Source organism: Vulpes vulpes, chromosome 14 (genome assembly GCF_048418805.1).
Source record: "Vulpes vulpes isolate BD-2025 chromosome 14, VulVul3, whole genome shotgun sequence".
Taxonomy (NCBI): domain Eukaryota; kingdom Metazoa; phylum Chordata; class Mammalia; order Carnivora; family Canidae; genus Vulpes; species Vulpes vulpes.
In genome coordinates, this window is record NC_132793.1 from 14962093 (window position 1) to 14975203 (window position 13111).

At 43.9% G+C, this 13111-nt stretch overlaps 1 protein-coding gene across 2 annotated transcripts; it reads left to right on the forward strand.

Annotated features, from left to right (window-relative positions):
- The first annotated feature begins 3556 nt into the window (after positions 1-3556).
- Positions 3557-6424, forward strand: SPINT3 (serine peptidase inhibitor, Kunitz type 3). 2 transcript variants are annotated; one of them, XM_025998708.2, is made up of 3 exons: positions 3557-3893; positions 5581-5796; positions 6288-6424. In XM_025998708.2, exons 1-3 carry the CDS (start codon positions 3818-3820, stop codon positions 6296-6298), a joined length of 303 nt encoding a protein of 100 aa, XP_025854493.1. In that variant the 5' UTR covers positions 3557-3817; the 3' UTR covers positions 6299-6424. The 2 variants fall into 2 exon arrangements, with proteins under 2 accessions (XP_025854493.1, XP_025854492.1); XM_025998707.2 differs by lacking the exon at positions 6288-6424 and having other exon boundaries at positions 5581-6042.
- Positions 6425-13111: the final 6687 nt, after the last annotated feature.

A 13111-nucleotide genomic window follows, 5' to 3' on the forward strand; every position in this document is an offset into this window, starting at 1 on the left:
TCATTCTTTATCCTATAAAAGCTGCCTGCCTTCTGCCCCACTTTGCAGTTCTCTGGATCCTTGGGAATAAAGACTGCCTGTTTCATGAAGTGTTAAATAAAGTTATTTTGTGTCACCAAATTGTCTTTAATCATTTTTAATCAGTTTTTGGTATGAGGAAGTCATTCAAAGCTGACTGCTAACAGCCTGTTGTATAACAAGACACCCGGGTAAGGCACCCACTGAATACTTTGGGTTCATTTTTCCTTTCATGGTTGCTGAGGACCATGGGTGTGTGACTCTCAGATTTGAGTTCTGCTCCCTTGTATGCAACTCTCTGGTCCAAATAACACAGATATATGTACATGTAGATATTTTTCCCAGAAAATTTCCAGGATTCTGAAAAGGTTACAGTACAGTTATATTGACAGTCCACAATGAGTAGCAGCCATTAGAGAACTGACAAAGGTTTGAGGTGAAGTTCACAGCATAAACTCCGGAGGACTTAGGTTAATAAAAAGAAATTCTGACTGCTTTGACTAATGGTGCATCAAATTCTAAGTAGCCACACGTCATTAAAAGTCATTTGGGGAAAAAAAAAGTCATTAGGGCATCTACCACTTTAAAGAAATCTTCTTGTGCGTGGAATAAGAGATTTATTGCATATGGGAATCTCCAAAGCCAAAGCTGCAAAATTGGTGGGCATGAGTCAAGCACCTTAGAGCTGTCAGAGTGCTTAGCCCCTAAGTCCAAGACTCCTGTGCTAAGCTAAGTTGATCTTATGCCCATGTGACTGAGCACAAGAGAAACCCAAGACGCCCATTATTCAGTGAACTTCCCTGGTGGACAACACTTCAAATGTGTTGGGCTAAGGGAATGAAAATATCCTCTATGACTGGATTGGGGGAGTGAACCTTGTGCCTTCCTTGGAGGGAAGAATGGTTTCCTCCATTCTTTACATCCTATTCTTTTCCCCTTTTGATTTTAATCTGTGTCCATTTGCTGTAAAGTTAAGTATAACAACTTCTGAGTCCTATGAGTCCTTTTGTGAATTGAACCGGAGCATGGTCTTATGAACTCCAAACACAGGGAGTTTCCACTGTTCTCCCCAAATAGAAACCATAGTCCAGAGAGGTTAAATAGATTGGCAGAGGTAGCACAGATTGTAAGTGGAAAAGCTTACATTTTAATTTGTCTATCTCCAGTGAACATGCTTTTAATAAATACTAGAGGACAAGTGAAGAATAATCTGATAATTGGCATTTCTTTATAAAACTCAACAATTGGGACATGAAATTCATAAAGCATAATATAAGAAAATTTTCTTATGAAAAAAAATCTGTGGGGCACCTCGGTGGCTCAGTCAGTGGAGTGCCTTACTCTTGATTTTTTTTTTTAAGATTTTATTTATTCATGACAGACACACACACAGAGAGAGAGAGAGAGAGAGAGAGAGAGAGAGAGGCAGAGACACAGGCAGAGGGAGAAGCAGGCTCCATGTAGGGAGCCTGACGTGGGACTCGATCCCGGGTCTCCAGGATCATACCCAGGGCTAAAGGCGGTGCCAAACCACTAGGCCATCAGGGCTGCTCTTACTCTTGATTTAGACTCAGGTTGTGATCTCAGAGTCATAGTAAGATTGAGCCCCACATCAGGCTCCACACTCAGCACAAAGTAGCTTGTCCCTCTCCCTCTGTTCCTCCCCCTGCTCATGCCCTCCCTCTTTCTGTCTCAAATAAATAAATAAAATCTTTTTTTAGGGGTGCCTGGGTGGCTCAGTCAGTTAAGTGTCTGCCTTCGGCTCAGGTCATCATCTCAGGGTCCCAGGATTGAGCCCCACATCAGGCTCCCTGCTCAGTGAGGAGCCAGCTTCTTCCTCTCCCACTCCCCCTACTTGTGCTCTTGCGCTCTCTCTGTCAAATAGATAAAATATTTAATTAAAAAAAATTTTTTTTAATCTGTAGATTTTTAGCACTCTATGTCCCATTTAAAAAAAGTGCAGAATGATACCAAAACAACCTTGTTAAGTTATTGGATCTCAAAGAGAAACAAAGAAGTCTTTAGGCATTCAGGTACAAAAAAGGGAATCTCTAAGGGAAAAAAAAAAAAAAAACTTTGTAGGCCACTTCTTAGCAACTTCTTTGGCAGAATTCAGTGGAGCCAGGTCTGCCCAGGTCCTAGGTTCTAGGAAAAGAAAGTGTGACCCAGGATTTTTTACCTCATCAAACTGTCTTTCAAGTATTAAGACAATATACAAAAATTCTGGGAAAGTAATAACCTGCAAACTCTAATAGTTACTTCATGTGGTAGAAGTCCACTGTTCAATATGGTAGTCCTAGCCACATGTGGCTCCTGAGCATGCAACATATGGCTGGTATGAATCATGATGTGCCACAAATGTGAAATACATACCAGATTTCAAAGGCTTAGTACCAAAAAGTAAAATATTGCATTAAAAACTTTATTACAGGGGATCCCTGGGTGGCGCAGCGGTTTGGCGCCTGCCTTTGGCCCAGGGCGCGATCCTGGAGACCCGGGATCGAATCCCACATCAGGCTCCCGGTGCATGGAGCCTGCTTCTCCCTCCGCCTGTGTCTCTGCCTCTCTCTCTCTCTCTGTGACTATCATAAATAAATAAAAAATTAAAAAAAAAAAAACTTTATTACAGGGCAGCCCGGGTGGCTAAGCGGTTTAGTGCCTGCCTCTAGCCCAGGGCCTGATCCTGGAGTCCCGGGATCGAGTCCCACATCAGGCTTCCTGCATGGAGCCTGCTTCTCCCTCTGCCTGTGTCTCTGCCTTTCTGTCTCTCTCTTATGTCTCTCATGAATAAATAAATAAAATCTTTTTAAAAATTTTTATTACATGTTGATCATATGTTGAAATGGTTAATATTTTTGATATATTGAATTAAACTATTAAAACTAGTCTTGGGGCACTTGGGTGGTTTAGTCGGTTTAGTGTCCAACTCTTGATTTCAGCTCAGGTCATGATCTCAGGGTTGTGAGATGAAGCCTCAAGTCAGGTTCCCTGCTCAGCAGGGAGTATGCTTGAGATTCTCTCTCTCTCTCTCTCACTCTCTTTCCTTCTGCCACTCTCCCCCCATTCTCACTCCATCTCTAAAGTAAATAAATAAATCTTTTAAAAAAAACTTAGTCTTACCTTTCTACTTTTTTAAATGCAGGCACTAGAAAATTATACTGTAATATATTTCATTATATTTCTGTTGCACAGGACTATAGTAGAATTTGGGGAGAGCTTTGCTTCTTTGTACTATTCAGTATAGCTTGATCTTTTAAAAATAAGTATGATAATTTATATAAAACAATAAACTCATTGTTCCTAAATGAAATAAATAAAGCAATGAACAAAGAGCTATGTTTTCTCTCAGGGGATGTTGAGACAACTAGCTGGGAGGATCTGGATGGGAACCAGTAATAATAGAATGGAAAACAGCTAAGCTGATTTGTTAGTGACCATGTTGTCCAGCTCACTTGTTTTACAGGTAGGGAAACTAAGGCCCCACCATCACTTACCAGTCCAAGGTCACAGCAACTCAAGTCTGCAGTAGATGAGTCTGGGACTAGCAATCCAGATGCTGCAGAAACAGACTTAGGGCACTTGCCCAACAGCCTCCAAGAAGCCCTCCGAGGCAAGTGGCACTGCCTCCAGGTGGACATCCAATTCCTCTGTGACCACACTCCTTGCCCAAGGGGCTTCCTCTTCCAAGTAATGAAAAGCCAGATGCTTCCCTCAACTCAGAGGAATAGGGCTCTTCAGCTTCAGCTGCAGGTAACTTTAGTCCCCCAGCTCCAGCCTAGAACATTCAGCTATTGGCACCATGAAGTTCAACCTGTTCCTCGCCCTCTGCTTCCTCCTCGGCCTGGTGGGCATCTCCAGCCTAGAAAAGGCCTCAGGTGAGCTGAGAGGTTAAAAAAGAGGATCCCTGAGACCCACAGCCTGTGTTTGGGGGAAGGGGAGGCATAGGGTGGGTGGCTGGCTCCAGGGCCATCTGGTCACTTCCATCTCAGGAGGAAACCAGGGCCTAGGTACAGGAAGGGGACTCATCTATCTGGGGCCAGACCTCACAGCTGTCTATTTGATTGAATTCAAGCCTCACCAAATTTAATTTTTATTACAAAGCAATATATGTTTTGGTCTTAAAAGGGCAAACAATATGTGAATATACGAAGTTAAAAAGTGGTCCCCTATTTTACGGAGCCCTAATAATACTTTCCAGAATCCTACTTCCTGGATTTTTATGAGAGCAAATGAATTTTCATACTGCTTTAAAAAGGAGATCAGACTCTGAAACTTGAACTGTACTCTGGAGTCATCTGGGGGCTACCTGGGTGCCACACTCCCAGATTCTGATTTAATTAGCCTTGAGTAAAGCCTGGGTGTTGGATTTCTTTCAAGTTCCCCAAGAGGATTCTAATGTTCCACTAAGATTGAGAATTGCTGCCCTAATGCAAGATCCTGAATTTCATTCTTAGAATGGTTTCTTTCCAATTCTAGTTTAGGTTTTTCTTAGGATATGCAACATATCACATCAATTGAGGATTCACAAAGTGATACTATGGAGCAGAGTTGACCCATGAACTCATTGTCTGAGGGATGCTATCCTTGTTAGGGAATGTACATATCAAAGCAGGGTATACTGCATCCTATGAAAAGATACACTGGGATCCATGGTCAATTAGTGGGTAAGGGTGTGTGTGTTTGTGTGTGTGTGTGTGTGTGTGTGTGTGTGTTCACACACATGTTGGATAAATCACTTGATGTGATAACCAAAGCCAGATGTGAAAGGAGTTAAAATAACAGGTGATTCAGTAAAATATGTCCATTTCTTTATTTTTTCATACTTATGGATACTGAAGATTAGTGCAAATGCCTTTTTCCTAGTTACAAAAAAATACTTGTCCATTGCCATTTAAATTACACCAATTAGATTACAAAAATAATTAGAATAATTAGAATACAAAAATCACTTGAAATTCCACCACCCTGGAAAATTACTACATGTAATAGTGGTGAACAACCTTCTAGGCATCACTGCATGGGTTTATAGGTATATTTTACATCAACAGAACCATCCTAAGATATTGTCTTTTGAAATTTGATTTTGTTCCACAAAATTATGGACCTCTCTCCATATTGAGGCATATAGATCAGCATTATGCTTATCAATGACTGCATGTAACCTGTCAAATCCTTGTTGGTGAACATTGATATTTTTTCCAAATTATGTTTCTTTGCAATTATAAACAAGGCTACCCCAAATATCTTGAGTCAAGTTATGAGAAGTTGTAGCATGCAGAGCCTGGGATTTGAAATTGAAACCAGGTAAAACTCCAGGCCTCAATTGATAGGTTTTATGATTTTTGGAAGATGACCAAACCTCTCTGAACCTGTCTGTTCATTTATGGAGGAAGGACAGTAATATCTGCCCCATTAGGTCATTGAAATCATGCAAAATGTGGCAAGCACCTATCAGGGTGTTGGTGTAGAAGACATTCTTCTTAAAAAAAAAAAAACAAAAAACACATCAATTCTTTAAAAGGACACCTAAGTGACAATCCCTGTCCTTCCTAACTCCTGCAGCCCATCTCAGGCAAGAGGCTTTCCAGGAGCTGTCCCAAACTCTGCCTGTCCTGTGCCAGCTGCCCCCAGGAAAGGGCCCCTGCAGAGGCCGCTTCTACCGGTACTTCTACAACTCTACATCCAGTGAGTGTGAACACTTCATCTATGGTGGCTGTCAGGGCAATGCCAACAATTTTGAGACCACAGAGATCTGTTTGAGTATCTGCAAGCCCCCTGGTGAGTCCTCTTTTAGAAACAGAAGTGATGTTCATGATTGGGTGGTGGTGGTCATGGGAAGGGAGACAGCGTGGTGGAGGATGGTGGCAGTGACGCCGCGATGATGTTACTATGGGAGGTGAGGTGATGGTGATGGAAACAATCAGGATGTGTCACGAAGAGGTGCCGGTGCTGGTGGTAATGGGGTGCTGGGGCGGAGGTAGCAAGGCTGTGGTTGATGGGGTTTGGATGGTGAAGATGAAAGCAGTATTGGTGAGTTGTGAGAGCTTCTCATGCAAGTAGTGGTGCTGGCCAACGGGAAGATAGCAATGTGACCTTCACAGGGGATGAAGGTGTTGGTGGCAGTGATCAGGGTGGGAGGTGAGAAAGCTGAGGAGGCCCCCGGGATGCTGGCTGTTGAAGGGGGTGGGTAAGGAGTCCAGCTGATGGCTCCAGCCCTAGGCCACCAATGTGCCAACCAAGAAGGAAACTGACTGTCATCTCCATTACAGAGACAAGGTAAAGAGCAGCTGAAGACCATGCTTGCACACTCCTAGCCCGGACTGGAAGCTGGCTGGGCCTCCCTTCCTGCACTTAGGCCCCCATCCTGTCACCCTCCAGGTCTAGGTCAATAAAACATTCAAAGTCAGTGTGGACTGTAGACTTCTTACGAGGGCCCTGGGCCTGTCCTCATGAATTGCTCACAGCCACTTCAGCTCACAAGGGTGATCAAACCTGCCTCACTTCATCCCTACCCCTCAGGCCCTCATTGTCCTGTGCCTTCAGGAGGATGAGGATGGGGGTCCCTGGGTGGCTCTTAAGTGTCTGTTGGTTTAGGCTTAGGTCATGATCTCAGGGTTCTGGGATCAAGCCCCTCATTGGGCTATGGGCTCAGCGTGGAGTCTGCTGAGATTAACTCCTTCCCTCTCTCCCTCTGCTCTCCCCTGCTCATGGGCTCTCTCTCTCTCTCTCTCTATCTCACTAAAACAAAAAAATAAAATCTTAAAAAAAAAAAAAAAAGAAGAAGAAAAGAATGAGGACAAAGGACACAAGTTTCCTATAACCAGGAGGGGTTCCTCATGGAAGCCAGACTGAATGCAAATTTGGGGACCTTGCACATCTGTCCCCAGATACTGGCCACCTGCTCTTTGCTGCCTGGGGCTCTACTAGCTCTACTTCTGCTCTTCCTGTCCAGCAGAAGCCAAGACCTAGAGTGTGGAAAGAGCTAGAAATTCAGGGAATCGTGGTCAGGTGGGAATCTCCCTCCATGCCCAGAGGTCTTGGAAAAATAAAGATTTTATATTCTTTGAAATAAAGAAAGAGCTAGAAATTCAGGGAATCTTGGTCGGGTGGGAATCTCCCTCCATCCCCAGAGGTCTTGGAAAAATAAAGATTTTATATTCTTTGAAATATATACAGCTATGTGGTAAATACATACAGCATAAAATGCACCATTTTACCCATTTCTAAGTGTAGTGTAGTGACCATAAGTATACTCACATTGTGGTGTAAGCATCATGACCATTCATCTCCAGAACACTTTCATCTTCCTAAACTGAAACTGTGTCCATTAGAACCAACTCCCCATTACCCTTTCCCTGGTCACGGCAGTTCTATCTTCTGCATCTAAGCATTAACTGCTTTAGGTACCTTATATGAGAGGAATTCTACAGTATTTGTCCTTTTGTGTCTGGCTTATTTCATTTAGCATATTTCCAAGTTTCTTCCCTGTTGCAGTCTGTCAGGATTTCTTTCTTTTCAAGACTAAATAAAATTCCATTGTTGTTACATAATTTTTGGAATGCTGGATGGCATCTGGAAGTACCGCCGCCACTTCCCCCATGATCCTCTCCTGCTATCCTATGCACAGTCCAGGTACTTGCCTTTCCTTGAGAAACTGCTACCCAGGACCAATCAGCAATACTAGAATCCAGAACCTGGGACTCCCAGACTAGACCTTTGTCCTTGGTGGTGTCATTTGTGTTCTTGGTATGCCCTATCCAAATTTTATATATATACATAAATATATATATTAATTATATAATATATAATATATTCAAAATTTATATATTAAATATATAACATATATTTATATATTTTATATATCTATTTTATATATCTATTTTATATTTATATATAAGTATATTATTTTTATATATCTATATTTATATATAAATATATTTATATATAAATATATATTAATTATAGTAATATAATAGATATATATTCAAATGAAAGGGCATGTTTTCCCCTTAATTTCTCCATTCTCTTTCATGTACCTAACTATCTGAGAGATTGAACTCTGGAAGATTAATTAAGGATAGCCTTTACTTAGTATTTGAAATAGTGTCTATGCTCTGAAACTTATACATTTAAAAATATGATTATTAAAAATAATTTAAAGTAAAAATATAAATACAACTAAAGAATTTGGGATCCCTGGGTGGTGCAGCGGTTTGGCGCCTGCCTTTGGCCCAGGGCGCGATCCTGGAGACCTGGGATCGAATCCCACATCGGGCTCCCGGTGCATGGAGCCTGCTTCTCCCTCTACCTGTGTCTCTGACTCTCTCTCTCTCTCTCTCTGTGACTATCATAAATAAATAAATAGAAAAAAAAAATAAAAAAAAAAAAACAACTAAAGAATTTAATCAGTTGTTCAGATCAAGTCATGAGATGGAACAGTAACTGAGCAAGTTATAATTAACCATCCTTTTCTCTCCCAAAAAAATGAATGAACCCTTCCCTGGGTTTCCTGGATCACAGCACTTACTCCAAAGTGTTTTGAGTGTGTTTATTTATCTTTGCCTCTAGGCTGTGAGCAGGACAGGGACCGTGTGGAATCTATCTTTTGTAAAGGACTTAACATATACAAAGCAATTACCAGCAAGCACTAAATGAATCAATAACTTGCAACTTAATCCTTGAATGTATGGGTGAGTGGAATCTACCCCAATAAACCCAATCCAATAGTCAGTCCTGGGGCTCTACTTGCAGAATTTATCCCAAAGTCAATCAACTTCACCACCTCTGCTGCGATGACCCCGGTCTGCTCTTCCTGATACTCTATCACCCCCTCGCTGGCCTCCCAGTGTCCATTCACTCCAGTCTGTTCTCTACACAGCAGCCAGAGTGATCTTTTAAACATCAAATCCTTTGCTAAAATATGCTAGTTTTTCTATTGGATGGTAGGTTTACAGGTCCTTACTGCACTGAAATATATGCATATGTATGTAAGTAATACACAAAAAGGGCTACACATGGACCAATCATGAGACTATTATGAAGCAAGAATTTAACCTAATTCTGTGCATCAGAAGTCCAAAAAAGTACATAAGCAAATAAATCAATGTAAATCCGATCCCAACTCCTCAGCTTCCCATCACATGTAGAATAAAGCTGGGAGTTGCTGCCTACAGGACCCTCTTCCTCCTGGCCCCTATGAATCTGTCCAAACTCCCTCCTGCAACCTCCCATCCCCAGCTCTAGCTATTAGGACTTTCTTGTTTTGCAAACACACTAAGCAAGCTCCTGCTACAGGATGTTTGCACTTGTTCTTTCATCAGATTTCATGTGATTTTTTCCTTTGTTTGGGTCCCTGATGATTCATCACCTTCTTAGAGGTCTAGACCATCCCTTTCATGTTCCTGCTGGTTTCCTTTTCTTCAAGGACATAGCACTGCCTAGGATTACACTATATATTTATTAATATAGCCAAGATGTTTTTGTCTGTCTCCCTGGCTGAACCATAAGCACCACAAAGCAGGGATTTCTTTTCTTGTTCACGAGTGCCTAGAACAGTACTGGGCACTGGACAGATACCCGACACATACTTGCTGGATGAGTAGACAGGTGGATAATAGAAGTGCCTGAAGGACAGTCAGAGGTTGGGTAAGTAAATGAATGAATGAGCATACAGGAAGTGGGAGTGGTCAGAACAGGCTTCATGGAAGGAGCTCTCGGTCAGGGACAGAGTCAGGGGGGCATAAAAGGGAAGAGCAGGAGCTGAGGCAGGGAAGCCGGAAAATGCAAGGCAGGCCATAAAGCTTCCCAGGGCAGCTGTTGCCAAGCCTGCCAGACCTCCAAGCCAGCTCTGTCTCCCAGCCTTCAGAGAAGATGGGCCCTGCCATGTCCCAGAAATATCCTAATAGGCGTGCAGTGACTAATGGTGAAGGACAGTAATAGTTGGTCACAAGGAACTGTCCCTGGTGTTGAAGGAAGATCCAAAAGGAGACTAGTTCTTCTGGGGCAACTCTGCTTCTGCAAATCGCCTTCATCTACTCACTCTCTCACCGAGCTGTTCCCAGAGGAGGCCTCAGAGGGCAGAAGTTCCCCATTTCCCACAATACCATCCCTAGTGCAGCTCCACCAGACAGCCCCAGCCCTGTGAGGGGAAAACATGCCTCACAATGCCCTGGGGGCCTGACTGACCTGCCTTCAGCACCACTGGTCCTCCCCCCAACACGCCACTGCCTCACAGCAACCCTCCTGGAAAAGGCCATGGCCAGGCTTAGAGTTGAGAAACCCCGAATGAGCAGAACAAGAAATGCCCAGGCCCTGAATGCAGAGACAAGGGAAGACTGTCCTGGTGCTGGCTCGGCAAGAATTTCAAGGTTCATAACCCAGATGTTTGGGTGACCTGGCTTGCTTAGCAGTAAAATTACTGCATGATATTTGTACATTCATTCATTCATTCAGCAATTACTGGAATGCAAACCATGCCAGGCTCTGTTTCAGACACTCCAGCTACAAAAGACAAAAATCCTTGTCCTTATGGAGCTTAATAATTAATAAACAAGATAAGTAAGGCACGTTGCACATTGATGGTGATGAAAGCCACAGAGGAAAACATGACAGCAAAGGAGGGAGCTCATAGCTGGGGCAGTGATTTAAATAGGTATGGCCAGGAAGACCTCATCTATAGATAGCACAATGGTGGGGGTGGTGAAAAAGGAGCTGGCTTTTGGAGATTTACTTTGGAGGTAGAGCAGAGTTGTTTATAGGGCACACATGATACATGAGGGAAGCATCGAGGATGGCTCCAAGTCTTTTGGCCTGGGCATCCAGGAAGATGAGCCGACCACAGATGCACATGTTGGGGGTAGTGGAGGAGTGTATTTGGAAGCTTGGTTTTGGAGATATTAAATCTGAGATGCCTTTAGACACCCAAGTGCAGATTGCAGGTAGGCAGTTGGGTAAATGAATCTGGAATTCAGGGAGGAGCACAAGAGACATGCTGGTGTCTGTGCACAGGTTACATATGACACAGTAGCAGAGGCTGTTCCTGGTGCTCACCTGGCTGGGGGTATAAAGCACAGCTAGGCCACAACCCCATGCTCTTCTGACATGGCAGGGATCCCATTCCATGCAGCTGCCAGGACCACTAGCTTTGGATATCCGCCCACCCGCATTCTCATCTCATTTACACCCTGCTTATTTATTGCTTGAAGAAAAACTCAAAGTGAAAGCAGCCTGGCCAAGTTGCTTTTGCCTTGGTCTAGATTAGCCCATCACCTCCTTCCTACACACACATCACTTATACATTCTGGGAGCTCTTGGAAAACCCTCAGAGGCGACCCACACAAGCCCATCCATGTTGGCTTTACAGACATCACCAGTACTATCGTGCTTAAGACTGCACTCATACTTGTGGGGCTTCTAGGTTCACCTCGCCCTTCCCATCCCTACCCATGAGCCCCAGATCCCAGGCCAGAATAGCCTATACCCATTCATACTGACTGAGCACTTTCATGTCCTGAACTGGATCAGGTCCAGATGGAAGATGGCCCCTGTGCCTCCAGGGAGCTTAGTTTGTTGGAAGTTAAAGAACAAGTACAGCTAGGGTGAAAGGAACCTGTAAAGGTAAGTTCAGGGAGCTCTACAGAGGGAAGGGTCAACTACAGCAGCCTGGTATATCAGGGAAGACTTCCTGGAGGAAGCAACTCTGTGTGTGTGTGTGTTTTAAAGATTTTATTTCACAGAGGAGAGAGCACAAGCATGGAGAGTGGCAGATAGAGGGAGAGGGAGAAGCAGTCTCCCCACTGACCAGGGAGCCCGATATAGGGCTCGATCCCAGGACCCTGGGATCACAACCAGAGCTGAAGGCAGACACCTAACTGGCTGAGCCACCCAGGCGTCCCGCAACTGTTTTTAAAAGTTAGCCAGGCAGGGGCACTGGGTGGCTCAGTCGGTTGGGCTTGAGTAGTTATCTCAGGGTTGTGAGATCAAGGCCCATATTGGGCTCTGCACTCAGCCCAGAGTCTGTTTGGGTTTCTCTCTCCCTCTTCCCTGCTCTCACTTTCTCTCTCTCTCTCTCTCTCAAATAAATAAATAAATAAATCTTTAAATAAATAAATAAATGAATAAATAAATAAATAAATAATAAGTGAACCAGGGAGTAGAGGAGAGCGTGTGGCTGGGGGAAGAGGGCATTCTAAGCCAAACCACTATGATGGGAGAGCTAAGGAAGGGACAAACAGACTGCAAATACATATACAGTTAATCCCAGTGTGCCAGGGCAGAGACATAAGATGGTGAGGTGGGGCATCTGCCTAAGGACCTGGAACAGGAATCCAGGATTATATTACCAGAAGGGAAGGTGGGCAGGGGCAGGCCTTGATTCACTGGACGTGGCCTCAAAGCCTGTGGGAGGTCTAAGGACCACACAGAACACAAACTCATGAAGAACCTGATAGAAATCTCAAGGCGGGCTAAACTCAGATGGATTGAATTCATAGTGTCTGGACCCAGGAATTCTTATTATTTTCACAAGCATCTCAGGTGGTTCCAATGTACCACACAGAAAATCAACACACAGAGCTCTTCTGCCTCTCCAGCTCTACCCCCAGTGACAGAGGACAGGTTTTCAGGGCCTGAAAGGCAGAGAATGGTTCATGGTCATGGATACACTTATATAAACCCTCCCAGGGCATCCCTGGGTGGCTCAGCAGTTTGGCACCTGCCTTCAGCCCAGGGCGTGATCCTGGAGTCCCAGGATCGAGTCCCACGTTAAGCTCCTTGCATGGAGCCTCCCTCTGGTGCCTGCTTCTCCCTCTGCCTGTGTCCCTGCCTCTCTCTGTCTCTCTCTCTCTCTCTCTGTCTCTCATGTATAAATGAATAAAATCTTAAAAAAAAAAAAAAAAAAAAAAACCCTCCCAGACAAACCCAGGGAGTTCTGGGAATCACAGATGAGGAAAGCAAGAGAGAAGGAAGTTTTAGCAGGAGGCAGAGGAGCTTTGTTTGTGGGTATTTTGGGGGGCAGTGTAGGAAGTCTTATGTAGGTACCCAGGAAACAATCCTTAGCCCCCTCTTCCTGGGCCTCAAGGACAGGAGGCAAAGA